Raw genomic sequence first — 26786 nt, 5'->3', positions numbered from 1 at the left:
TCCCATCTCCTTAAATTCCCACCTTTTTGCAGTTTCTTCAGTTTTAATCTACAGTTCATAACCAATAGATTGTGGTCAGAGTCCACATCTGCCCCTGGAAATGTCTTGCAATTTAAAACCTGGTTCCTAAATCTCTGTCTTACCATTGTATAATCTATCTGATACCTTTTAGTATCCCCAGGGTTCTTCCATGTATACAACCTTCTTTCATGATTCTTGACCCAAGTGTTAGCTATGATTAAGTTATGCTCTGTGCAAAATTCACCATACAAGCTGCAGAGTAAGATGAAATAAGGGATTTCAACTCTGGAAGGTAACTGTAATATCCATTACAATTCCATTGGATAACCACAGAATGATGATTCAAATGGGGGTTGAACAGACTAAAGCCAGTCATGCTGCCAGGTCACCACCCGTCACTGAGAAGGAGGGGGCGACATACATGAACAAGTCAGAATCGGGTTGCGAAGCGGGAATGGGACCTCTGGTGACACCAGAGGCTCCTCGTCCCAGGACTTATGTTTCTTCTTCTTTTCTGTTTGAGATCGAGGAGGGCCTTGTGGCATAAAGGAGCCAGCTGCAGCAAGATGGGGAATAGAAGAGATCGGGCGACCTGGGGGCCCAAAGGCCATGGTTCTCGTAGTCATCGCATGGCAGTAGACCTTCGGCCTGAGAGGTGCTGGGAAGGGGTATCCTAGGAGGAGCGCCCTTGACCGGCAGACGTCGAAGAAGTGGGACACTTCTCCGGCTGGGGAGGGGGAGCGGCGCCTGGAGGAGAGGGTGTGGGAGCCATAGGAGAGGGGGCGAGGAGAGGGGTTTGGGACTGGGGTTAGGAAGGGGGAGGAAGGGGTGAAGATGTAACTACATAACTAGACGTCATGGACACAGGGTGAAGACGCATACACTTCTTATGAGCCTCAGTGTAGGTTAAACGATCGAGGGACTTATACTCCTGTATCTTCTTTTTCTTCTTATATACTGAGCAATCTGGTGAACGTGGGGAATGATTGCCATGGCAATTAACACAAACAGGAGGGGGAACACAGGAACTCCCCTCATGGAGTGGACATCCACAGTCACCACAGAGAGGGGGCCTACGAGCAGCGGGAAGATGTGTCCAAAACGCAAGCACTTAAAACATCTCATAGGAGATGGGATGTACGGCTTCATGTCACATCGATAAACCATAATCTTTACTTTCTCAGGGAGGGTATCCCCTTCAAAGGCCAGGATAAACGCACCAGTATCAATGCGGTTGTCCTTAGGACCCTTCTGAACATGCCGAACAAAGTGAACACCCCGCCGTCCGAGATTGTCCCATAGTTCCTCATCAGTTTGAAGGATGAGGTCCCTTGAACCATATTTAGAGACTGGTGGAGGGTAATGGACACAGGGATTGTGCAAAGATGGTTACAGGCACGAAGGGCCGCAGACTGGCCAGCTGAAGCAATTTTGATCAACAACGAACCCGACCTCATCTTGCTCAGGGAGTCCACTTCGCCAAACTTGTCTTCAATGTGTTCCACAAAAAATAAAGGTTTTGGTATTGGTGAAAGTATCCCCATCAGTCCTGATGCAAACCAGATAGCGGGGGAAAGGTTTCACCTCTAGCCGACGGGCCTGGCCCTCTTCCCAGGGGGTAGCCATGGAAGGGAAGGCTGAAGGGGCAGGAGAAGCAGCACTAAAAGAATCAGTTCCACACGGAGAGACGGCCGCAGAAGAACGGCCAGAGTTCTGGACCCGTATGCACTTCATTTGCATAGCATCCGCCCTGATACCACCCACTCTGATCAGGGGTTTTCCCCATGGGTGCCACCCAGCCATCTGGCACAGCGGCCATTGCCGGGAGTTCCGATGCTCCAGGACGTCAAGCAACCACTCCTAGGCTTACATGAGGAGGTCACAGTTCAGGTCAGAAGTGTGATCCCTATGCGTTCAGGGGGCTCAACCAAAAGGGTACATAGCGACTCCACCACACAGGGTGGTTACTGTGCTGGCTATGCACCCTAGCATCAGACATCGACGTGAAAGAATAGGTGGAATGAAACAGGACGACACATGTCGGCGACACTAGGTAAGGTGCTCTTCCCCAAGTGGCTCACACTATGGAATAGAAATTTATTAATGGAGGTCAAACCCCAGAGGGGGCCCAGGTAAAGCCAAAAGGATGAGGTGAGTACGCAACAAAACCAAATTGCAAAAACAACATAACCAGGAGGATAGTGGGGCCAATATAAACAAGGACAACAAGAGAGAGAGAGAGGAGAGGGTGAAGGGGAAGGAGCAAGAAGAGGAAAGGAGGGGAAGGGCAAGGAAATGCAGCCCTGGAAAGAAGGAAGCCTGCAACAGCTCGGGGCCCTGTGCTCGCCAAGCACATACTCACAAAAGAACTGTGAGCCCCCTGGGGGGGGGGGGGGGGCACACAGGCACTGTATTTTGTATATGTAGCACAAGACAGGTAATGTGAAACTCCACACCTGCAAAGAACTGCAGTATACAAGTATTAGGCCTTTGTAGCTAGGTTGTGTAGATTTAACAAATTTGACTTTTCTGTTCTGTAACAATTGTAGCTACAAGATGTAAGGTTCCTATAGAAACACTTCTCTCTGAAAGCTATTTGACTTTCTGTGAGGTTCAAAAATACTATTTGCATTACTATTGAGGTGACTGTCTTTGTAAAATTTGACCAGTAGTGAGATTTTACTGGATGATAAGATTATTTAAAACTATTCTGCAATGGTCATCATATGGTAAATTACATTTTTAAACTACATTATGCATGTTTACAAGTTAAGACATCTGTGAGGTTTGGGGGTAGGAGGAACTTGTCTTTTCAATACTGGACAGACTGAACTGACACAGATATAGATGATGAACATGAAACCAAGTATTAAACCACATAGCATACCTGAAAGCAAGGGGAAACTACAGCTGTAATTTTCCCCAAGGGCATGCAGCTTTACTGTATGATTAAATGATGTTGTCCTCTTGGGTAAAATATTCCGGAGGTAAAAGTCCCCCATTCGGATCTCCGGGTGGGGACTACTCAAGAGGGCGTCGTTATCAGGAGAAAGAAAACTGGCATTCTACGGATCGGAGTGTGGAATGTCAGATCCCTTAAGGGGGCAGGTAGGTTAGAAAATTTGAAAAGGGAAATGGATAGGTTAAAGTTAGATATAGTGGAAATTAGTGAAGTTCGGTGGCAGGAGGAACAAGACTTTTGGTCAGGTGAATACAGGGTTATAAATGCAAAATCAAATAGGGGCAATGCAGGAGTAGGTTTAATAATGAATAAAAAAATAGGAGTGCGGGTAAGCTACTACAAACAGCATAGTGAACGCATTATTGTGGCCAAGATAGACACGAAGCCCATGCCTACTACAGTAGTACAAGTTTATATGCCAACTAGCTCTGCAAATGATGAAGAAATTGATGAAATGTGTGATGAGATAAAAGAAATTATTCAGGTAGTGAAGGGAGACGAAAATTTAATAGTCATGGGTGACTGGAATTTGACAGTAGGAAAAGGAAGAGAAGGAAATGTAGTACGTGAATATGGATTGGGGCTAAGAAATGAAAGAGGAAGCCACCTGGTAGAATTTTGCACAGAGCATAACTTAATCATAGCTAATGCTTGGTTCAAGAATCATGAAAGAATGTTGTATACATCGAAGAACCCTGGAGACACTAGAAGGTTTCAGATAGATTATATAATGGTAAGACAGAGATTTAGGAACCGGGTTTTAAATTGTAAGACATGTCCAGGGGCAGATATGGACTCTGACCACAATCTATTGGTTTATGAACTGTAGATTAAAACTGAAGACACTGCAAAAAGAAGGGAATTTAAGGAGATGGGACCTGGATAAACTGGAAGAACCAGAGGTTGTACAGAGTTTCAGGGAGAGCATAAGGGAACAATTGACAGGAATGGGGGAAAGAAACACAGTAGAAGGAAGAATGGGTAGCTTTGAGGGATGAAATAGTGAAGACAGCAGAGTATCAAGTAGGTAGAAAGATGAGGGCTAGTAAAAATCCTTGGGTAACAGAAGAGATACTGAAATTAATTGATGAAAGGAGAAAATACAAAAATGCCGCAAATGAAGCAGGCAAAAAGGAATACAAACGTTTCAAAAATGAGATCGACAGGAAGTGCAAAATGGCTAAGCAGGGATGGCTAGAGGACAAATGTAAGGATGTAGCGGCTTATCTCACGGGGGTTAAGATAGATACTGCCCACAGGAAAATTAAAGAGACTTTTGGAGAAAAGAGAACCACTTGCATGAATATCAAGCGCTCAGATGGAAACCCAGTACTAAGCAAAGAAGGGAAAGCTGAAAGGTGGAAGGAGTATATAGAAGGTCTGTACAGGGGCGATGTTCTTGAGGACAATATTATGGAAATGGAAGAGGATGAAGATGAAATGGGAGATATGATACTGTGTGAAGAGTTTGACAGAGCACTGAAAGACCTAAGTTGAAACAAGGCCCCGGGAGTAGACAATATTCCATTAGACTACTGACAGCCTTGGGAGAGCTAGTCCTGAAAAAATTCTACCATCTGGTGAGCAAGGTGTACCATACAGGCGAAATACCCTCAGACTTCAAGAAGAATATAATAAATCCAATCCCAAAGAAAGCAGCTGTTGACAGGTGTGAAAATTATCGAACTATGAGTTTAATAAGTCACAGCTGCAAAATATTAATGTGAATTCTTTACAGACGAATGGAAAATCATGGTAGAGGCTGACCTTGGGGAAGATCAGTTTGGATTCCCTAGAAATATTGGAACACGTGAGGCAATACTGACCCTACAACTTATCTTAGAAGAAGGCAAACCTACATTCCTAGCATTTGTAGACTTAGAGAAATCTTTTGACAATGTTGGCTGGAATACTCTCAAATTCTGAAGATGGCAGGGGTAAAATACAGGGAGCAAAAGGGTATTTACAATTTGTATAGAAAGCAGATGGCAGTTATAAGAGTCAAGGGACACGAAAGGAAAGCAGTGGTTGGGAAGGGAGTGAGATAGGGTTGTAGCCTCTCCCTGATTCTATTCAATCTGTATATTGAGCAAGCAGTAAAGGAAACAAATGAAAAGTTTGGAGTATGTATTAAAATTCATAGAGAAGAAATAAAAACTTTGAGGTTCGGCGATGACATTGTAATTCTGTCAGAGACAGCAAAGGACTTGGAAGAGCAGTTGAACGGAATGGACAGTGTCTTGAAAGGAGGATATAAGATGAACACCAACAAAGGCAAAATGAGGATAATGGAATGTAGTCGAATTAAGTCGGGTGATGCTGAGGGAATTAGATTAGGAAATGAGTTTTGCAATTTGGGGAGCAAAATAACTGATGATGGTCGAAGTAGAGAGGATATAAAATGTAGACTGGCAATGGCAAGGAAAGCATTTCGGAAGAAGAGAAATTTGTTAACATCGAGTTGACGATAAATAGTTTAGACAAGAAGAGTATAGAAGCTTTCGAAATGTGGTGCTACAGAAGAATGCTGAAGATTAGATGGGTAGATCACATAACTAATGAGGAGGTATTAAATAGAATTGGGGAGAAGAGGAGTTTGTGGCACAACTTGACTAGAAGAAGGGATCTGTTGGTAGGACATGTTCTGAGGCATCAAGGGATCACCAATTTAGTACTGGAGGGCAGTGTGGAGGGTAAAAATTGTAGGAGAAGGCCAAGAGATGAATACACTAAGCAGATTCAGAAGGATGTAGGCTGCAGTAGGTACTGGGAGATGAAGAAGCTTGCACAGGATAGAGTAGCATGGAGAGCTGCATCAAACCAGTCTCAGGACTGAAGACCACAACAACAACAACAACAACAACAACAGCATACCCGCAGAAGTATGTGACAGCAGAAGTTTTGAGTATAGTGGATCTGGGTGTTATGTATATCAGGCACACACTATTTGAATTTTACGGTAGCAGAATAGCATTGTGAAGTACATGGGTGACAAAGGCCTCTTCATACCAGCATCATGTTAGAGGCCCAGTTAGTGCACTGTGAGATGTAAGTTAACAGTCAACCCTAGTGTCTTTTCATTTTTATATTGGAGATGGTGCAAGTAGTAACATTCAAAGGTAGCATGATCGAAATTGAGTATGTGCTGTAATACTGTGCTAGGGTCACTATATTCCCTTAATCATGTGAAGACTCAATAATCACAACAACACCTTCCATAATAGACTAAGCAAACTCAATTTGGCAGTGTATTCCCATCTAGGGATTCGGAATGGGGATTTACTCCCTGGTACAAAAGGCTGAGAGGTTACTGGTAGACTTCTGGCAAGTAACAAAATGTTTTTGACATTGTGGAAGTACAGGGATTGTATTTACAATTTTAACACAGTCCAATCCACAGTAACTTATTTTTGATTCTGCTAACCAGTTTTGGTCTGTAAGATTATATTCAGACCAGGGTTTCCAGGCGATGTGAGGAGCTGGTTCACGGAGCCACTGAGTAGTACCTACTGTGACAGTTGCAATAGGTATCAGCAGTTACTACTCAGTAGCTCTGTGAACTGGCCACCTGGAGCCTCTGCTCTGGAAATGGTTTTATAGACCAAAACCTGGAATCAAAAATAAATAAGTTATTATGACTTGGAGTACTTTTTATTGAAACAGGAAACTAAAAATTCCTAGATACTCAAAACCAGACTGAAAGAATACTATATTAGCCACTACTCTTACAATTTATCACTTTATTTGGCTAAATGTAAATTACCCACAACATAAATCTTTGTATTGAAATTACAACATGAATAGAGGAAAATCTACTCGTCAAGCAGCAGCAAGAGGAAACACACAGAAGACGTTGAATTGCATGAGCTTTCAGGGCCAATGGCTCCTTCTGGCAGGAGGGTTGAAGGGAAAGGAAAAGGGGAGGTTTGGGAAATGTGAAAAGTTACAGAAAAATTGCCCAGAACACTGGGTCAGGGGAGAGTTGTTGGGTAGAATGAGAAGAAAACATTTTCTATCTTTGACTAGTTTAGTTGAGATAATGTTTATATCGGGCAGATCTTGACATTGGCAGTATGTAGACAACTGACAGTGGTCTGCACAAAGTTACATAAATGCTTTGTTTTGAAACATTAGATAGGAACAGCAGCTGAGTAGTGTAAGAGAAGGAGCAGTGGCTGTTTTGAAGGAGCTGTTATCCTCCTGATGCACATACGGTATATAAAGTAATCTAGAAGTAACTACCATAATTATCAGTGAGATTAGATTAACACTCATCATAATTTGTTACTAGTATACTTTGCCTGCAGTGACTGCTTCCAGCTGTGAATGTAAAACATTTATCCTTCCACACACCTGACGACTCTCCATCATAAAATTTATTAAATATGATCTGTGACAACTTAATTCTCTTAGTTAGAGTAGTTAGAGGATTTGCAGCTTTTCCAAATCACATGTCACATCGGACTGTCTTGAAAATTTGCTATATGTGGTCATAAACACCCCCCCCCCCTCCTCCCACACACACACACACACACACACACACACACACACACACACACACACACAGTGTAGCCCCACGTGCATGTTTCTCCCTCCCTCCCTCCCTCCCTCCCTCCATCCATCCATCCATCCATCCGGTGGGCGAAATGTGACAACCTGGTCAGTATTGCTGCGAGGAAACAATAGCAGCACGGTTGTTCTCATTTGGGGCATCACCAAGTTAAGAGCATTTACAGTAATGTGACTGTCACAATGGTCAGTGGCAGTCAATAAAGAGGACATTGTCACTTATTTGTGGTATGAATGGATCTGAAATGATTATTTGTGACCACTCTCAGTTAGCATGGTGAATATATGCCTGTGACATGAGCTCATTATGGTCCAGACTGGTCAGCACTCTTCCCAGCCTTCAGGTCAATAGAAAATGCACAGGCACACTAGGCAGGAGAGCAGCATATCACTTCTACTGAAAACTCTCCAGGGGGCACTTCTGTAGCAATGGGAGTATTATCACAAGTCATAATAAATGACGTGATCTACAGTATGAGGATCATTGTGCATCCAGTACTGCCATGGGAGAGCATTACATCTTGTCTTGGACTGACATTCCATATACAACCAATAGTAATGAAGAATATGATAAATGCTACTTGGAGTGTGTGTGTGTGTGTGTGTGTGTGTGTGTGTGTGTGTGTGTGTGTGTGTGTGTGCGCACTATCATTGCCGCAACTCACTGTAAAGCCCTTTAGCTCCAAAAGTGGAGAAAAAATTAAATATATACATTTCTGATAGTTAGCAAGACAGTCTCTTTAGCACCACAAGTAAAGTACCCACTGTTGGGTTAGTGCAGGAAGTTGAAGTATAAAGAATAGTTTTAAACCACAACTTAAATATAACTTAGTTATATATCTTTTATATTTACAAGGAGGGGGCCCCAGCAGTGAGCTTGACATTTTGAAATAGCCTATATGGTGATGTAGGCTGAGGTCCCAGGTATCACACCTTGCAACCATTCATCGTAGTTGGCCTTCCTTCGTGGGTAATTGCCTGGGGGGGGGGGGGGGGGGGGGGGAATTCAACAGACTGGTTGCGCAGTGTAATTAATGATTAGTTCACATCCTGTCAAGTGCGTTGAAAATTATTATTTTTAAATTTTTATCAAAACAACTTTTGTCATTATTTTTACTCAGTTAAATGGGTTAAATGTAATTTTTCCATTTCTAGTGCTTTGTTGTGCCATTTTAATCATTGTAATAATTGTTTAAATTGCTCTCATTTTTCTGGCCATCATTCTTTTTCCACTTGGTATCTTTGTTCGTGTGATTTTTATTTTTTTGTGTATTAAAATGGCAGAAATTAACTCTAAGTTCTCATCCTGTATCTTTGTCTATCTTATGCATTCATTACTTCCATTCCACAGTTTGCTTGAATTTCATTTTATTTGTAATCCTTTCCTTCATTTAAATATTCATCTGCATTACTTTGTCTGTAATACATTAAGAATTTGTGTTTTCAATGTTTGCAAGATGATTACCATAAAAAAAAATGTACATCTTGTATTGAAAACTTTTTTGACCCCATTGGACACAAGTATATACAGATTTCACCTTTTGTTTTCTAACCTATATACTGACAGTTTCAAATGTTTAAATTATAGATAAATAAAAATAATTAAATTTGCGTGCACAAGGATTACAAGAGTAAAAGTCATGATAGGAAGAGAAAATGAGGGCGATTGAAAAAGTAAATACGATGGTTAAAGTTATGTGACAAAGAATTTAAAAATTATACATTTAACCAACCAAATTAATTTCAATACAGATTTAAAAACAATAAATTTAAAGCACCTGATGAGATTTGAAACCCACCAACCTTTTTCATGTGAGGTCGATACCTTGATCATTACACTGCGTAGGCAATCTGTTATACTCCTTTTTTTTTTTAATTCTGTAGGGTGTTACGCAAAATTTAAAAGTGATTACTCATGAATGAGAGCCAGAGTGAATGGCTGTGGTGTTTTAGCTTACGTCAACATATAGATGCTTTACAAAAGTCGATCCACCGCTGGGGTCCTCTGCTTGTTAGTAGAAATTAGAGATATGAACACAGCAGTCATAAATACCTTCGCTGTTCCATTTCCAGTTCATCTTTTTTGTTTGCTAATGTGAATATCCTTAGCTTACAAGATGACCAATTACTACGAGTTGAAATGATGTAGGGCAAGAGGAGAGTGAGACCTGCAAAAGTTCCAGCAGCTAAATGTATAATGACTTTCATAAACTCAAACAGTATTTTTTTAAACTGGCCCTTTAAAGTGTACAAAATAAAATAATAAAAGCTTTTTACTGAAGTTTTATTAAGAGACCATAAAGAGATAACTGTATAGGAAATAGATTATTGTGCATTATCAAATTTAAATATGTGTATAAATTGTAAAGACTTCTCTACATTTATCATAATATTTGCCAGAACTAGAGAGATTTTGAAATCAACATATTAACAATCGCATAACTTTTATACAGCGGAATCTCTGTCTGACACACTAACCTTTGTAAGTAGTATGTCCAGAAACGGAAATGGAACAATAACTGGTTTGCAGTAGCCTGTCAATAGCAAAACCTTCCACTTGCTATACCTTTCAATGTATGTGTGATCATTCCATTTAATGATATTCACACATCATCATGTTCAGTTATTAGTATTCAGCTACCCAGTCATGATTCATTAACTACATAAACAAATACCACTTAACTTCCACATTTAATCAATTGTAGAACTATTAAGCAATGAAAAATGCAGGATGTAATAATGATAATAATGTAAAAAAGATAGATTGCTACTCACTACATAGATGATATGTTGAGTTGCAGACAGGCACAACATAAAGACTGCTATATATTTGAGCTCTCAGCTGTGCCTCATGGGAGAAGCAGTCTGTGGATGGTGAGAGTAAGGAGTAGGCTGGGGTGGGTTGGGGAGGGGATGAGATAGCATCATAGAGGAGGGGAGAATGTGCAGTGCTGCTTGTGGGAGCAAGCAGGGATGTGGTGGTGACAAGGTAGGGCTGCTATGTACAGTCCAGAGGTTTGATGGAGGACAAGGGGAGCAGAAAAGAAGAGAGGTAGAGGAGGGGGAAAACACTAGTTGGTGTGATGATGGAATATAAGGCTGTGTAGTGCTGGAGTGGGAGCAGGAAATGGGATAGATGGATGAAGGACAGGAACTAGTGAAGGTTAGTCAGGGGGTTTATGGGAATGTGGGATGTACTGCAGGGACAATTCCCACCTGAACAATTCAGAAAAACTAGTGTCAGTAGGAAGCATCCAGATGGTGCAGAATGTGAAGCAGTCACTAAAGAGAAGCATATTGTGTTGGGCAGAATCTTCAACTGTCCAGCTGTCTCTTGGCCACAGTTCATCAATGGACATTCATGCAAACAGACAGCTTGTTGGTGGTCCTGCCCACAGAGAAAACAGAACAGTGGCTGCTGCTTAGTTTGTGGATCCCGTGACTGCTTTCACAGGTAGCCCTGTCTCTGATGGGATAGGTTATGCTAGAGACTGGACTGGAGTAGGGGTTGATGGTTGGAATTATAGGACAGGTCTTGCATCTAGGTCTATTAAAGCGATATGAGTCAAGAGGCAAGAGGTTGAGAGCAAGGGTGGAGCAGCGATGGGCTGGGATATTGTGTAGGTTCAAATGGCAGCATAGTTCCACCATGTGAGGAATAAGGATAGTGAGTAGGATATTCTCCATTTCAGTGCACGATGAGAGATAGTTGAAACCCTGGTGGTTAATGGGGTTCAGATGATCCAGTCCACCATGGTACTGAGCTACAAGGGAGTGGGGTGCTACTTTGTGGCCAGTTGCTAGTAATGTGGGAAGTGGGTGGATGAGTGGAGAGCCAAGGCAGGGAGATCCCCTTTCTGTACAAGGATGGGAGGGTAATTTCGGTCTGTGAAGGCCTCAGTGAGACCCTTGATGTATTTGGAGGACTGCCTGTCACTACCAATGTGACACCCATGGGTGACTAGGCAGTATGGAAAGGACCTTTTGGTATGGAATGGGTGGCAACTGTCTAAGTGGGGGTATTGCTTATGGCTGGTAGATATGGTATGGCCAAATGTACTGATGTAGCCATGTCCTACATTTACCACATTTTCATAAACTCACAACCACCACCATAAAGCATCCAGAACATAAACAGACTTGAAACACAGCCATGAACCTTTCCTCCAAAATCTTTAGTCCCTGCAGACGTATTAGCCCTTTCCAAAGGCCTCACCTTTTGACCCACTCCGAAATTAAAGCATGCAGGACTCAAAGACCTTCTCTCCTTGTCCGTACAGTGGAAAAACATTTTCACTACCAACCCTACAAATCAGACTCAATCTAAAGCTCATGTTGGACCACGCCTCACTCAATTCCTTCCTCCATCCAACTGTGGTCAGTTCCCACTGCCCCTGAAGCACCCCATTAACATTCCAGAATTTCTTAACCTCAGATCTTGCCTCACCACCACTCCCAAATCCCTGAATATAGAAACTAATCTTAAATCCACAGAAAAGGCACAATCCACCACATAAAAACTGACAGCAACCTTATAATCTTACCTGATAAAATAAAAAAAAAAAAAAAACGACTCCACCACTGTGGTTTTGAACCATATGGGATAACTGGTGGAGGGACTCAGGCAGCTGTCAGATTTGTCCACGTAAAAACCCTGCCACAGCAACACCATTCCATAAATTTGACAGGATCTCTCGTCTCTCCTCAAATCCTTAGGCTCATCCCAGAATCTGTACCTGGAGTCCCTCTCCCTCTCCTTCTCCCCCCCCCCCCCCCCCCCCCCGCCTCTTTCTGCAGTCCTACCTTCTACACGCTTCATGAAGTCCATAAACTCAACTCCAGATGCACCATTGTTGCTGGTTACTGTGCCCACACTGAGAGGAGAGAAAAACAAATCCGTGATAAAGATATGGGCACCAACATGGCACCATCCTAAGCCAAATTATTCATGGGCCATCTAGATCTTCTGAATCAGCGAGAACCCCACATCCCCCACCAATTTCGGATTCATTGATGATACTATTGTAATCTGGACTGAGGGTGAGCTGCTCTTCTTCACTGCTCCCACACCAACACTACATAGCCTTCCCCGCTAGTGTTTTCCCCCTCTTCTACTGCTCTCCTTTTCCACTCATCCCCCCCCCCTCCCCCTCCCATTTAAAACTCCTAGCAGCCCTGCCCTACCCCCGTTATGTACCTGCGTACTTCCACAAGCAGCACTACACCTTCCCTCACGTCTACCCTGCTTTCCCTTCCCCTCCCCACCCCAGCCACGTTCTTAACTCCACCACCCATAAACTGCCTTTCCCATAAGGCACAGTAGTTGTTTGGAGTCTAGCCTCGGCACCCCGAGACATTGGGCATTTATGTGCGAGTTGTGTGAGTGCGTGTATTTTCTGCTTTAGAAGAAAATGTATAGCAACTCTTTTTGTTGTGCCTGTCTGCGACTCAGCAGCTCCTCTATATGGTACATAGCCATCTACCCTTTTCACAATACTGCCGAACTGTACATTGATCTATACATGTATCCAGATAGCAATCTTTTCAACACCTTATTGCGCATTTAAAAAATTTGAGTAACACTTCACTTCAGGTAACCAATTTATCTGCAAAAATAGCTGATTTTCCCACAATTGTGCTTTAAGATTAGTGAATAAAGAGAAATTAGGGATAGAGAAAATAGGGAGGGGAATGATGTAAGAAAGACAGAGGTAAGACAGTGTGACATATTAATTGTAGGAGATAATAGAGAAAGGAAGAAATAGGAGGTGGGCAAGGGAAGTTATAGTAGAATAAGTTAAAGAGTGATCAACAGTGTATGTTTTAGGAAAAATTTGCATTCCTAAAAACAATATTTGTCATTTGATAGATATCCCTTTTCCCAATTTAAACACCCCATACAGGTCGCCTACTGTAGGACGTCCTTTTATTTTAGACAGTTTGTATCAGATTGTTGTTATTGATCTTACAAAGAAGTTTTAATGCTCACTTTCTAGTCCTATTTTTAATGTTTGTATTTAGTTTTACTAATATTTCTAGAATGCTTGAATCTTTACTTCCCGCAAACCAAACCAAGCAATCTCTCATCTCACAAGATACTGTTCCTCTTCTTTTATCTGAATCCAATATTTCTCCTACACCTGCTAGGCCTTGAGCTGTGTATCTGTTCCCCAAGCAGAAACCTGTAGCTTCTACTACTGAAGGGCCAGCTTTTTTCCCCTGCTCACCATTTCATAATTTTCACTGTTTTATAAATGCAACTATTCAGTCAAATACTCGTATAAGAATTTTATGGCATCTTATTGACCATTATATTATTGAAACTATTATTTTTAATTTTCTGCAATTTTACTTACCCCCATCATCATATAACCACCAAACATCAATTGTTCCATTATTCTGAAACTTTTGAAACAATGTTAAGTTCTCTAACGTTTCTTTTGACAATTTCCTGCAAAAGATAAGTACACCTGTATTAAAATATTACAAAAAGCAAAACACAAGTCACTGTGAATTTGTCATTTCAGCATTAGATTTAAAGTCAAATGTAGTTTTCTTCCATACTTATACAGATATTTTCCTCCATAGACACAAGAACCTCAATTTTCTTTAAATACAATGTCTGTCGAAGTTTTTATTTATAGGGTCTGCAACTAGGAAATGCCTCTTGGAGAGAATCTGTTCAATAGACTTTTGTTTTTAAGTCTTAAGTAGAAACTAAGTAGAACCCTAGAATATGAAACTATTTTCGAAATTCGTGAAACAGTCACAGTTTGTTCATAAGGAATGTGTGTTTTCTATCTCAGGAGATAGAGTGCTTTATTGACAGTAAAGGTAACCTGTCACTTTGTAGTAGAGGCTTTGAGTGCTAAATAGGCACATAAACAAGATTTGGGAATAGCTTTTGGATAACGGCCTCCAAATTCTCCCACCCCCCACTCATACACAGTGAATTCATTCTGATAAGTTGCATGCAAAACAAGATGAAATAAAAAGTGTGTGTTGGGTGAATGGAGGGGAGGGGACTGGGGGGGGGGGGGAGGGGGGGGGAGTGTGGGGGGAGGAGAGAAGATTTAATAGGAAGACAGTGGGTGGATGTTAATAGAGAGAGGAATCTCAAGTGAAATGGAGATAACTATTAGGTGAGAATGGAAAGAGATACCATTGGAACTGGGCAGGGGTGAAGGGCTGTTGGTGGGACAGAGGTAGGCAGACACACTTGCCTCCTGAGGAATATGGAGAGTGAAGGATATGTCACAATATTTGAAAAGGAAAGTTGCTACTCACCATATAGGGGAGATACTGAGTCGCAGATAGGTGCAACAAAAAGCTGGCCACAAACAAAGCTTTCAGCCAGTAAGGCCTTCATTAAAAATAGATGACTGACACACACACACACACACACACACACACACACACACACACACACAGGTGGTGAAAGGGAGGGATAGTGGGGTAGCGGTGGCAGACAGTGAAGTGCTGCAGTTAAATAAAGGGCAGGGGTGAGGTGGGGAGGGGAGGGGAGGGAAGGGGATAGTGGAAAAGAAGAGAAGTAAAAAGACTGGGTGCGATGGTGGAATGAGGGCTGTGTAGTGCTGGAATGGAAGCAGGAAAGGGGCTTGTTGGGTAAGGACAGTGACTAACGAAGGTTGACGGCAGGAGGGTTACGAGAACATAGAACGTATTGCAGGTGAAGTTCCCGCCTGCACAACTCAGAAAAGCTGATGTTGGTGGGAAGGATCCATGTGGCACAGCCTGTGAAGCAGCCATCGAAATGAAGGATGTCATGTTTGGCAGCTTGCTCAGCATCAGGGTGGTCCACTTGTTTCTTTGCCACAGTTTGTTGGTGGCCATTCAAGTGGACAGACAGCTTGTTGGTTGTAATACCCACATAGAATGCAGCACAATGGTTGCAGCTCAGCCTGTAAAATCACATGACTGGTTTCACAGGTAGCCTTGCCTGCAATGGGAAGGTAATGTTTGTGACCAAACTGGAGTAGGTGGTGGTGGTGGTGGAAGAATGTACGAGACAGGTCTTGTATCTAGGTCTATTACAGGGATATGAGCCATGAGGTAAGGGGTTGGGAGCAGGGGTTGTGTAGGGATGGACAAGTATATCGTGTAGGTTTGGTGGATGGTGGAGTACCACTGTGGGAGGGGTGGGAATGATAGTGGGCAGGACATTTCTCAGGAGAAACCCTGCTCCCAACCCCTTACCTCATGGCTCATACCCCTGTAATAGACCTAGGTAAGATCTGTCCCATACATCCTCCCACCACTACATCCTCCAACCACCACCTATTCCTTTCCAGTCACAAACATCACCTATTTCATCAAAAGCAAGGCTACCTGTGAAACCAGTCTCGTGATCTACAAGCTAAGCTGCAACCACTGTGCTGCATTCTATGTGGGCATGACAACCAACAAGCTTTCTGTCTGCATAAATGGCCACCGACCAACTGTGGCCAAGAAACCAGTGGACCGCCCAGTTGCTGAGCATGCCGCCAAATGTGAAATAATGTCTGACTGCTCACAACCTGTGCAATATGGATCCTTCACACCAACACCAGCTTTTCTGAGATGTGCAGATGGGAATTTTCCCTGCAATACATCCTACGTTCCCATAACCCTCCTGGCCTCAACCTTCGTTAACAGCCCTCATACCACCATTGCACCCAATCTTTTTTTTTTTTTTTTACTTCTCTCCTGTTCTGCTACCCCGTCCTCCCCACCTCTCCCCTGCCCTTCATCTAACCTGCAGCACTTCACTCTTTGCCATTTGCCACCCCTACCCTATTATTCCTCTCCCTACCTGCCCCAGCCTCCTCCTTACCTGCACCCACTTGCCACTTCCAATATGCACTAGTGCTGCTGCTTGCAGTGTGGCTACAATTGCCTGAGACTGCAGTTTTCAAATATTGTTACATTCCATCCTCGTTTTTCCATTGTTTGAGAGTAAAGGATATGTTTGAAGTGTAATTCCATATTCAGAGAATGTTTGGGAGGGGGAAGGTGTGTTAGGGATCCAGATAATATTGGACAGACAGTTGGTTGGTGGTGATGCCATATAAAAGACTATGCAGAATTTGCAACAGAGTATTTATATGCCTGGCTATTTTCACATGTGACCCTTTATGGAACTAATCTGACTAAAAGAGAGAGAGAGAGAGAGAGAGAGAGAGAGAGAGAGAGAGAGAGAGAGAGAGAGAGAGAAAGAACACTTACTTGAATAAATCTGTTTGTGAGTCTCTTCTACTATCACTTTGCTTGTTGACTGTAGATTTGCTTCCATAATAATCAAATGGAGCTGCACTAATTATTGAATCTCTTCTCATGTTCACAGCACCCTCAGCTAACTCGGTGTATGTGCTTATGCTATAATGTCTCAAGTGCTCTGTGAGTTCATTTACAGAGCTACCTGAAAAAAGGAAAAGGAGTTCATTAGGTACTAAAAAAAAGAAACCTTTCGCTACTAAGGAATCCTTAACATGATGGTCATTGTGGATTATCTGGTACTTTCACTCATTACCAAGCAGCTAGACAACCATTCACTACCAATTAGTCAACATTGTTTTTCCTGAGAGCATCAAATGAATTAGTTGTGGATCCTATGCTCAATTGCTGCTAATTGCAGAATAGAAGCAAGCCTATAATCTGAAGCTGCCATCATCATCTTATAGATGGTGTGTAATATCAATTTGTTAATTGAATGCTTGTTTACTGTAACTATCTACCATCCAGACAGTACAGTAGGTAACAACGATAAGTTATGGAGGTCAGCTTCTGGCCCGTGCATCATGTGTTGGGCATGGGTTGAAGATGGTCTGCTCTCTGTCTGATGGTGCTAATAAAACATAAATAACAACCAACCATTTGTTGTTCCAAGATACATTGTGTCTTTGTTCACAGACGCCAGAAGTGGTGGTGGGCAGCAGTGCACTAGCCATGCGGAATGCGTCGAGACTCACAAGCCCCACACTGTCACTGCAATTGCAGTGATGTGGACATATACTCAGCACCCAGCAACACCACAGCACATTGGCAGCAGCTCAGCTGGTATTGTCTGTGCTGCCTCTGGTATTAGCAGTGTGGGGTAGCAGGTTACCAGAGTATTTTCACTGACACTGTGGCTCGGTAAGCTCACCCTATCCCTGCACAGTGTGTGCAACATTTGACTGGATCACACAGTGGCGTCTGACAGTAGGAAGGCCTGCAACTTCAGATTAGGAATACAGGAATAGAACGCGGATAGCAGCTACTGCATGCCCCTCCACAGTGACAATAGTTGACTGTTCTCTGGACTCTGGCCTCCAGAAGGCCTGATGGTAAATGTCACCCACAGCAGTCCATGTCTTGTTTTGAACTGTTTGTTTTGTTTTAGGGAATAGAAACAACTAGGTTCATACACAATCTTGTTAGAACCGTAGAACACGAAGGCAAAAAAGGAGGTGAAATCGACTACAGATGAGTGTGGCTTGAAAAGTTCTCGGAATCACCATGAGAGGTCGGTTACAGTGCAACAAGTTGTTCACATGATATCCATTGGACTGTTGCCAGTAAACATGTGCCACATCAGTGCTCTTGGAAGAGAGGTGTGGCAGTGACATGGTTTTGTTGTTGTTCCCGTGTAGTGATTTGCAAAGATAATAATAATAATAATAATAATAATAATGATAATAATAATAAAAACAATTGAGATTCGAGCAGTGATTAAGTACTTTGTAAAGAAAGGTATGAAAGCAAAGGTCATTCATGCCGATTTCCAGAATATCCTGGGGGACTCTGCTCCTTCATATTCAATGGTTGCAAAACAGTCAAATGAATTTAAAATTGGTTGGCAGAGCTTAGACGATGATCCGCGCAGTGGTCAGCCAAGATGTGTCATTACTCCAGAAATCATTGCAAAAGTGGACAAAATGATCATGGAGGATCGCCGATTGAAAGTGCATGAAATTGCTCACGCTTGTCAGATGTCATCTGAAAGGGTATATCACATTTTAACTGAAGAATTAGAAATGAAAAAATTATCTGCAAGGTGAGTGCCGGGACTCTTGACACTGGATCAAAAACACATGAGGGTGGACATATCAGAACAATGTTTGGCCCGTTTTAGGAGAAACAAACAAGATCTTTTGCTCCGCTTTGTGTCCACAGATGAAACTTTGGTCACTACTATATCCCAGAGACAAAACAACAGTCAAAGCAGTGGAAACATGCTTATTCTCTACCACCAAAGAAAGCAAAGACAATTCCTTTGGTGGGAAAGGTCATGGCATCAGTGTTCTGGGATGTGAAGGGGATTCTGTTTGTAGGTTATCTCCCCACTGGGCGAACAATTACTGAAGAATACTAAGCTAACCTATTGGACAAACTGCAACAAAAGATATGTGAAAAAAGGCCAGGTTTAGCAAGGAAGAAGTCATCTTCCATCAAGACAATGCGTGCCAACACACATGCTGTTGCCATGGCAAAATTACACCAACTAAGTTATTAATTGTTGCCACATCTGCCTTATTCATCTGGTATGGCTCTGTCTTGACTTCCATCTCTTCCCAAAACTGAAAATTTTTCTTGGTGGATAAAGATTCACTGCCAACGAAGGATTAACAGCCAGAGTTGACAACTATTTTCCATGCATGGAGGAAACACATTTTCAAGAAGGGATCAAGGCACTGGAACAACATTTGACCAAGTGAATTGATCTACAAGGAGACTACATTGAAAAATAAAAAGTTTCAGTGATGTAAGCACTTTTTTTCTATTCTGTTCCAAGAACTTTTCAAACCACCCTCATATTAAGTCCAGTTGATGGAAGGAAAGACAGCTAAAAACAGGAACTTGGAGTAAGGTCCACAAAATATGCCATGGAGACAATGGAGGTCTTGAACTAAAGATTAAATGTGCTTTGCCATATTGCTATGATGGATAAAAAATATGATGCGGTAGGCAGCCTGTGCATTCTTCACTAAAAAGGCTGACACTCAGATGGCAAACATAAATGAGAATGTAAGTAGTTAAAAAAAGGCCATTCCATCAGGAAATGGCAAACCATCAAAGGTTGAGGGCAATGAGCACAAATCAGTGGCAGAACACCACTCAACAAAAGGTGACAGCTGAACAGTGCCCAATATGCAACCAAGCCAAAATAATGATCTCTCGGCGAGAAGTGGTCATCCAAGCTGCTGGGAGAGGTTTCATTCCCCGGAGCATGTTCCCATGAAGGGATGACCAGTGGTGATGGCAAAGTGACACCACCTGCTGACAGACAGCAGAGGAAATGAAAGCACTAGTGGGCCAAGGTACAATGACTGCAGCCTTGGCAGCAGCATCATCAGATGCCTCATTTCCCATCATACCGATGTGACCAGCTACTCGCATAACCATCACAGTGACTCCATCAATAGTGACCAAGAGACAGCTTTCCTGGACCCATTGCACTAAGGATGGATGGTGCACAGCACACAGAGGCTCTGAAGGGCAATGAGTGTGTCAGAGCAGATGACACAATTGAAAAGCCTGTGTCGCCAGATGTACTGCATGGTCTGATACAAGGTGAAGGGCTCTGCTGTAAATACTTAGCAGTGTTTCAGAAGCTGATACTGAAAAATGTTGGCGCCAATGACAAAGGCACACCCAACCCCACAATCAGTCTGAGAGCCATCAGTGTACACAAGATTACTATTGTGAAATTCCATGCGAAGGTGGAGAAACTTACGTCGATAAAGTTAGGCTGAGTAGGCCTTTAAGAGTGAATGAAGGTCAAGGTGAACACAGGCCACCGCATGAAGCGGAGGTGGTGAAGGGTGCACACCCATTGGGTGCCAGAGCAATCGCTGAAAGTGAACTCCAGGAGGTAACAGAAGAGGGCCGTGCCCCATTCTGGTGATCAAGTAGTTATCAAAGAAGGAGGCATAGTGTGGGTGGTTAGGTATAGAAGGCAAATGGCATATATATCTGCTGAGGAGAAAATCATGGTGGTATGACAGCGGTACTTTGGCAGCTTCTGCACACAGACAGTCAACTGGGCTAATGTAAAAGGTGTCAGTGGCCAAATGGATGTCACAATGGTGGTTAGTATTGAGATAGTGTAACGGGGGCCGAAGGACAAATGCATAAACGAAACACACAGTCTAGTTTTGAACAAACAAGGGACCGGTACAAGTGGAGGAGGGTGGTCCCATCCGCTCTCCAGGATGTACTGCTGAGGACACGTAGGAAACTGAGGGATCGCAGACAGCAAGACAAGACATGCAGGAGGACCAAGAAAGTTTTCTATGGAACATGAGCCCCAGGAATCCTGGTTTCAACCAACAGAAGAGCAACAGTCCAAGATGTAAAGATGGTGAAAGAAACCAATTACGCTGCCAGAAATTCATACAAATTTTTTTGTCAGTGGAAAAGTGAAAGCCATTGCCAATGCTCCTTGAGTAAAGATGATTGAGACAATGCTGAAGATGCCACTCAAGGAGACAAGTCTGAAGAACTGAGATGGGTGGCAAAATCATCAACAGGATGGGAGCCAGAGATGCCTGGTGGAAGACAGGCCACAATAGGATCAATGGAGATAGGAAAGAGGACAACACTCAGGACAGAACCCTGAGGCACACCCGTTTTCCTGGAGAAAGGTGTCTAACAAGGCAGAACTGACACATACCTTGGAAACACTGTCTTTTAATAATTCCTGAAGAGAACATGGAGGATACCAGTCCTTCAGCAGGTGTAATAGGCTTTCTCCAAATCAAAAAACATGGCCACAGTCTGGTACTTCTGCAAAAAACCTTTGATGACATGGGTTGACAAAGTGACAAGATGGTCAACAGCAGAGCGGTGTGCTTCAAATCCACACTGTGCAGTGATTAATAAATTGCGAGACTCTAGCTATCATACCAGCCAGCCATGAATCATACGTTCCATCACCTAGCAAACAGAGCTGGAGAGAGAAATGGGGCATAAATAGAAGGAAGGTGTTTGTCTTTACCGGGCTGAAGTATGGGTATGACAGTGGCTTCATTCCAGCTTCTGGAAAAAGTGCTATCTGCCCACATGCAATTGTATGTATGAAGGAGAAAATGCTTCCCTGCTAGAGAAAGATTCTGCAATGAACGCAATCATCACCTGGCCATGTGGTGGAGGATCAGGATGAAGTCAGAGCATGATCTAGCCCTCATAGTAAAGGTGGCATTTTAACACTCATGATTCTGAGAAGAGACCTGTATTGCTCAAGCCACCTCCACTCGTTTCCAACAAAGGGAGGCAGGGTGATAGGGGGTGGAGCTCGAAATCTCCACATTAGGGTCCACTATGACATTATCTGCTATGATCAGCCCGGAATTTGGGGGGCCCCACAAAATGGAAGAGGGAGTGGATCTGTTAAAAGATCTAGTAAATGAAATTCAGCTAGCTTTTTTGGTATCCTGAAGAACGCAACAAAACTGTTCACAGAACTGTTTATAATGAGTGAAATTTGCCATTGTAGGATGACAGTTAAAAATGTGGTGAGCACGTCTCTGCACTCTAATTGTGTTGCAGCATGCCTTAGCCCACCAAGGAACTGGGACATGGCACAGCAAAGAGGAAGTGCGAGGAATGGAATGTTCTGCAGTGGTAAGGATAACATTGGTAAGATATTCTACCTGGTCATAACACCTGGAGAAATATTGTTTCTCCAGGGTCACTAGGGAGGAATAAAGCCTCTAGTCTGACTTAGAAAGCTGCCATTGGGGTGTGCTTGTAGGTGGGGTAGGCATCAGCAAACAGATAGCACACAGGAAATGGTCGATTGATTACATGTCAGAGAGAATGGACCACTTGAGACAATGGGTCAGCTGGGCAGTACAGGAGAAGAGATCTAAATGGGGATAGGTATGTGTGTGGAGTCTAAAGTTTGGGGTCTAAAAGGAACATGGGTGCTCCCATGTTAAGGCAGATGAGGTTAAGTTGATTGAAAAGTTCAGCCAAGAGTGCACCACTATGGCAGGTTCTTCGGGAGTCCCAAAGAGGATGGTGCACATTAATGTCACTGACCAACAGGAAGGAGTGAGGGAGTTGCCCAGTAAGCTGGAGGAAGTCTGTCTGGGTGACACTGAAGGACAGAGGGATGTAAATGGTAAAAAGGAAGAAGTTGAAGAGAGGAAGGAAAATGTGGACTGCAACAGCTTGAAGCAAGGTAGTCAGGAAGATGGTTTGACTATGAATGTCATCCTGGATGATCAGCATGACTCCTCTACGAGATGGAATGATATCCTCAGGGAGAAGGTCAAAGTGGACTGGAAACAAATGTGAGAGCTCAAAGTGGTTGTGAGGATGCAATATTGTTTCCTGGAGGCAGAGAACAAGTGGACACAGAGTCCAAAAGCAGCTATAATTCCTCCTTGATGGATCTAAGATGGCAAATGTTCCATTCGAGGAGAGTTATGACGAGGAAAGGGGAGGAGGGAAAAAATGAAAGGGTGTCACCTTGGTGGCTGCTGAGTGCCAGCCTTTGAAGACTCAACACAACAGGGCGGAGAGGCTGGAGGATTCTGCTTGATAAGATCTACAAAGGCATCGGCATTCTCCCTCTGTCGGTCTGCAGAGTCCAGAGCAAAAAATGTTTAGTGGTGCACAATGGTGACACAGAGGTTGGTTGGATGAGGGTATCACATTGTGACACCATTGAAGATGATCTCCGAACTTGTCAAGGAGAAGACCGTTTCCGTTTGTTTGATTTTTTGAAGCCTTTCTGGTTGGCGCAGGAAGATCCAGATGTTTGTTGGTTGGAGGGATGCAAGAAGTCTTCGCGAGAGTATTCCTTCCATCCTTTCTGGCCGGCTGGTTGTGTAGCAAGTTATTCTCCCTGTGAGGCAAAAGCTTGGTGGCTTCCTAACGGTTTGGATGACAAAGTGGTGAAGTATGTGTGTAAACTACCACTTCTTTAACAATGCGACTTACTTGAGATTGTCAGCCGACTTTCCTTGCTGGTTATCTTGCTGCTGTAACCCCCTTTTCTCTTCTTCTCTGAAGCACATTTGCTGGGAACAGGAATTTCTCAAGACTCTTTCTACTTATAAAAATAAGCATACGTACGCAGTTTCTTTTGCTTCACTTAACGATGTAAACATCAAGCTTTTCCAAATCTCATTCTCCACATAACAAACACTGTCAAGTAAGTCTCCTCACGTATCCAAAGGTTAGAAACAAAGTTCATTTACACATAAAAGAAAGTTGGCTTAAGAAACCAAGTTAATTCTCATCCTGAATCTGAATACATGTCTTATCTTCTCCAAGTCCAAGACAAGCATCCATTTAACAATATTTCAACTGTTTGTCTTTTTTTCACCACCATAGTCAAAGTTATAAAACAGCATGTAAAACACAGAAGTTCCTCGAGTCTGCTGTGTTCTCTCATTAAACTTACATGGTGCGACCAGCAAACACTTGTCGGTGCTGTTCAACTGCTGTGTCTACAGTCTTCTTATTATACACTTCAGACCTGCACACACAGACAGGCGATGCACAGTAGATAGGCTCTCTCACACTTATGTTTAAAATATCGTGTTCGAGACAGTTGAAGACCGAGTGGTTCTAGAATTTACGCAGAAATTCTCAAAACACTACAGCTTGTTGCATAGCTGGAGGAGGAGGAGGAGGAGGAGGAGGAGGAGGAGGAGACAGAGGTGTTACCATGACACCGGGTGATTTTACAACTGTGGTGCTGAATCTGAGGTCATATGTCTGCATGGCATTGTCCTTTGTGGAGTAAGAGTAGAAAGAACAGTACTGTAGGTGCCAGATGGTAGAACACAGGGTTTTCTGATTAGCCAGGTATCGACAGGACATTTGAGTGTGGTTCTAATGATGACATTGATAGGAATGCACCAGGTTTGAATTTTATGGCAAGACTGTGATAACTTCATAGACTGCTTTGATCTTTGATGGAAGCACCACTCTATCAGAGGCAAGAAAAAGAGTGTGTGTGGACACTACGGATAAATCGACCTTTCTCATTATCTGAGAGACTGCAACGAAGCCGTGATCAGAGAGGCATGTTTGGATTTCTGCCTCGTCCAACCATTGAGTAGCCTAGATTAAAAAACACTGTGGGAAGAATTCAGCGTTCAATGTGCCTCATCATGAACAGGATAGCCATGGAGGAGTGAAGGTGCAAGCAGTAGTTGTGCTTGAGAATCAGAAGTAATCTCCAACAGTTAAGTGCCACTGTGTAAATGAGAGCAGGATTTCACACATGAAACTGTGAGGAGCCATGGTTCAGCTAGGAGGATCTTTGAATCATGAGCTTCTTTCTGTTTAGGTTTAATGGATGTTTAATGTCAAGAAGATGATTGGCTCATTGCAAAAATATCCCCTATGATTGTCAGCTTCTCCAACAGCATGCTCCTTCCAACTGTAGGTTCCCATCAGAGGGGAGCATACCTGCCTTAGGTGACTGTTCACACCCCAGGTCACATTTCCTGAATACCTGACACAGGGACCAATCCGCAGTTTGGGAAGGTAGCTGCTCCGGCAATCATCCTCTCTCAGCCTGGCCTATACCAGGGGGTACATGCAAACCCTACCTGTTGACTCAGGGCTGGGAATTATGCATTACCCAGTCATCTGTTACACGTCAGACACATGGGGTGGCCTTCTGGAGTGCACAGGGAGGAGAAAGAAAAAGTGGAACCTCAAACACCAAAGTGGAGGAATGATAGGAGAAGGGGAACAAAGAAAGAAAGAAAAAAAAAAAAAAAAAAAAAAGAATGAAAAATCAGTGGAGAGACTGTTCTGATGTCAGCTACAGAAAATGCAGAACACATTCCCAACACCACCCCACACATGTTCCTCATGGGAGGGGAGGAAGAATATCAAGAGGATAGATATGCAGCACAGAAGGGAAAGGATGATGCAAAGGCTGGGGCCCTGTGGTAGCCAAGCACGAACGCGCCACCAAAAAGTGGTGAGCTCTCGTGGGAGGGGGGGGGGGGGGGGGGGGGAAGGGTGTTCTCGATTTGAATACCAGCACTGCAGCTTGCAGTCATAAAGTCATCCTGGCAGGGCTCACCGTTCCATCAGAATTCGAAGACAGTCTCCCCAAACAGAGGATTGACCAACATAAATCCTACACCCCAAACAGAGGATTGACCAACATAAATCCTACACCCAGTTTGATCAGCTGCAAACTGAGTGCAAGAAGATCAAGCCAGTGGCTAAGAGTAGTATTTATACTTTAACTGCCTCAAGTGCATTGATATTGTGAGGTGACAATGACTTCACCTGGCCTGGTTTTCTTAACAGGTCAGCTTTCTGAATGCTTCAACTGTAGCTGGAAGGTGTCTTAACTTTGCCTTTCAGGAGCAGTTTTGTTTTGTTTTAGGGCGCAAAAAACAACTGACGCCATACGCACCCAAGTCGAAACTATAGAATCCAAACACAGAGACAAGGGAACGACTATATGTCAGTCCCAATGGAAAGAATGGGCGACATCTAAACAAGGCACGTGGAAAAAGGACTAAAAAAATACACCATACAAAAATGGAGATCCAAAACTAAAAACTAAATGGCCTTCACCATATTGCTTTGGTGGATAAAAGTAAAAAGTGGATGACAAGTCTGCGCGTCATTTGCTAAAACAGCTGATAAATCAGGTGGCAAACCCATGATGGAACATAAATTAGTAAAAAAGGGCATTCCAGCAGGTAGTGGCAGACTGTTAAAATTTGGGCACAATGAGTACAAAGTGGTGGGGCAGCGCCATTGAGCAAATGACAGTGGCTAAAAAGGCAGTGCCCAATATGCAGCCAAGTTAAAATAATCTCCTCCCAGTGGAAGGGTTGAGAGCAGTGAGGCTTAATAAGCCGAAGCTTATTCCTGTGAAGGGAGGACCATTGGCAGTGCCAAAGGGACATCACCTCCTGACAGATGGCAATGCAGAGATCATCAGAGGGAATAGAGGCACTTGTGGGCTGAGAAGAGGACTGCAGCCTTGGCAGCAGCTTCAGCAGCCTCATTTCCTGGCAGACCGACATGGCCAGGGACCCACAGAAACATGACATCGGCTCCACCAAGAGTGAGCAAGTAACAGTTTTCCTGGACCCACTACATTAAGGGATGAGCAGTGTACAGTGCACAGAGACTTTGGAGGGTGCTGAGTGAGTCTGAGCAGAGGACACAATTGGGAAGGCTGTGTCGCCAGATATACTCTGTTGCCTGATACAATGTGAACAGCTCGGCTACAAATACTGAGGAGTGGGCCGGA

The 26786-nt window shown here is 43.2% G+C and overlaps 1 protein-coding gene across 1 annotated transcript in view; it reads right to left on the bottom strand.

Moving 5' to 3' along the window:
• LOC124622228 (bumetanide-sensitive sodium-(potassium)-chloride cotransporter-like) overlaps nt 1–26786 on the bottom strand; it is a 229986-nt gene that overhangs the window by 50680 nt on the left and 152520 nt on the right. Inside the window, exons 14-16 of the mRNA XM_047147881.1 lie at nt 16778–16970; nt 13909–14003; nt 9606–9720 (exon numbers count right to left, since the gene is read on the bottom strand). Coding sequence (XP_047003837.1) covers nt 9606–9720; nt 13909–14003; nt 16778–16970 — 403 coding nt within the window. The remainder of the gene's footprint in view (nt 1–9605; nt 9721–13908; nt 14004–16777; nt 16971–26786) is intronic.

Source organism: Schistocerca americana, chromosome 7 (genome assembly GCF_021461395.2).
Source record: "Schistocerca americana isolate TAMUIC-IGC-003095 chromosome 7, iqSchAmer2.1, whole genome shotgun sequence".
Taxonomy (NCBI): Eukaryota; Metazoa; Arthropoda; class Insecta; order Orthoptera; family Acrididae; genus Schistocerca; species Schistocerca americana.
The sequence above is the reverse complement of the archived record's forward strand: the minus strand, read 5'-3'. Positions and strand labels throughout refer to the sequence as shown.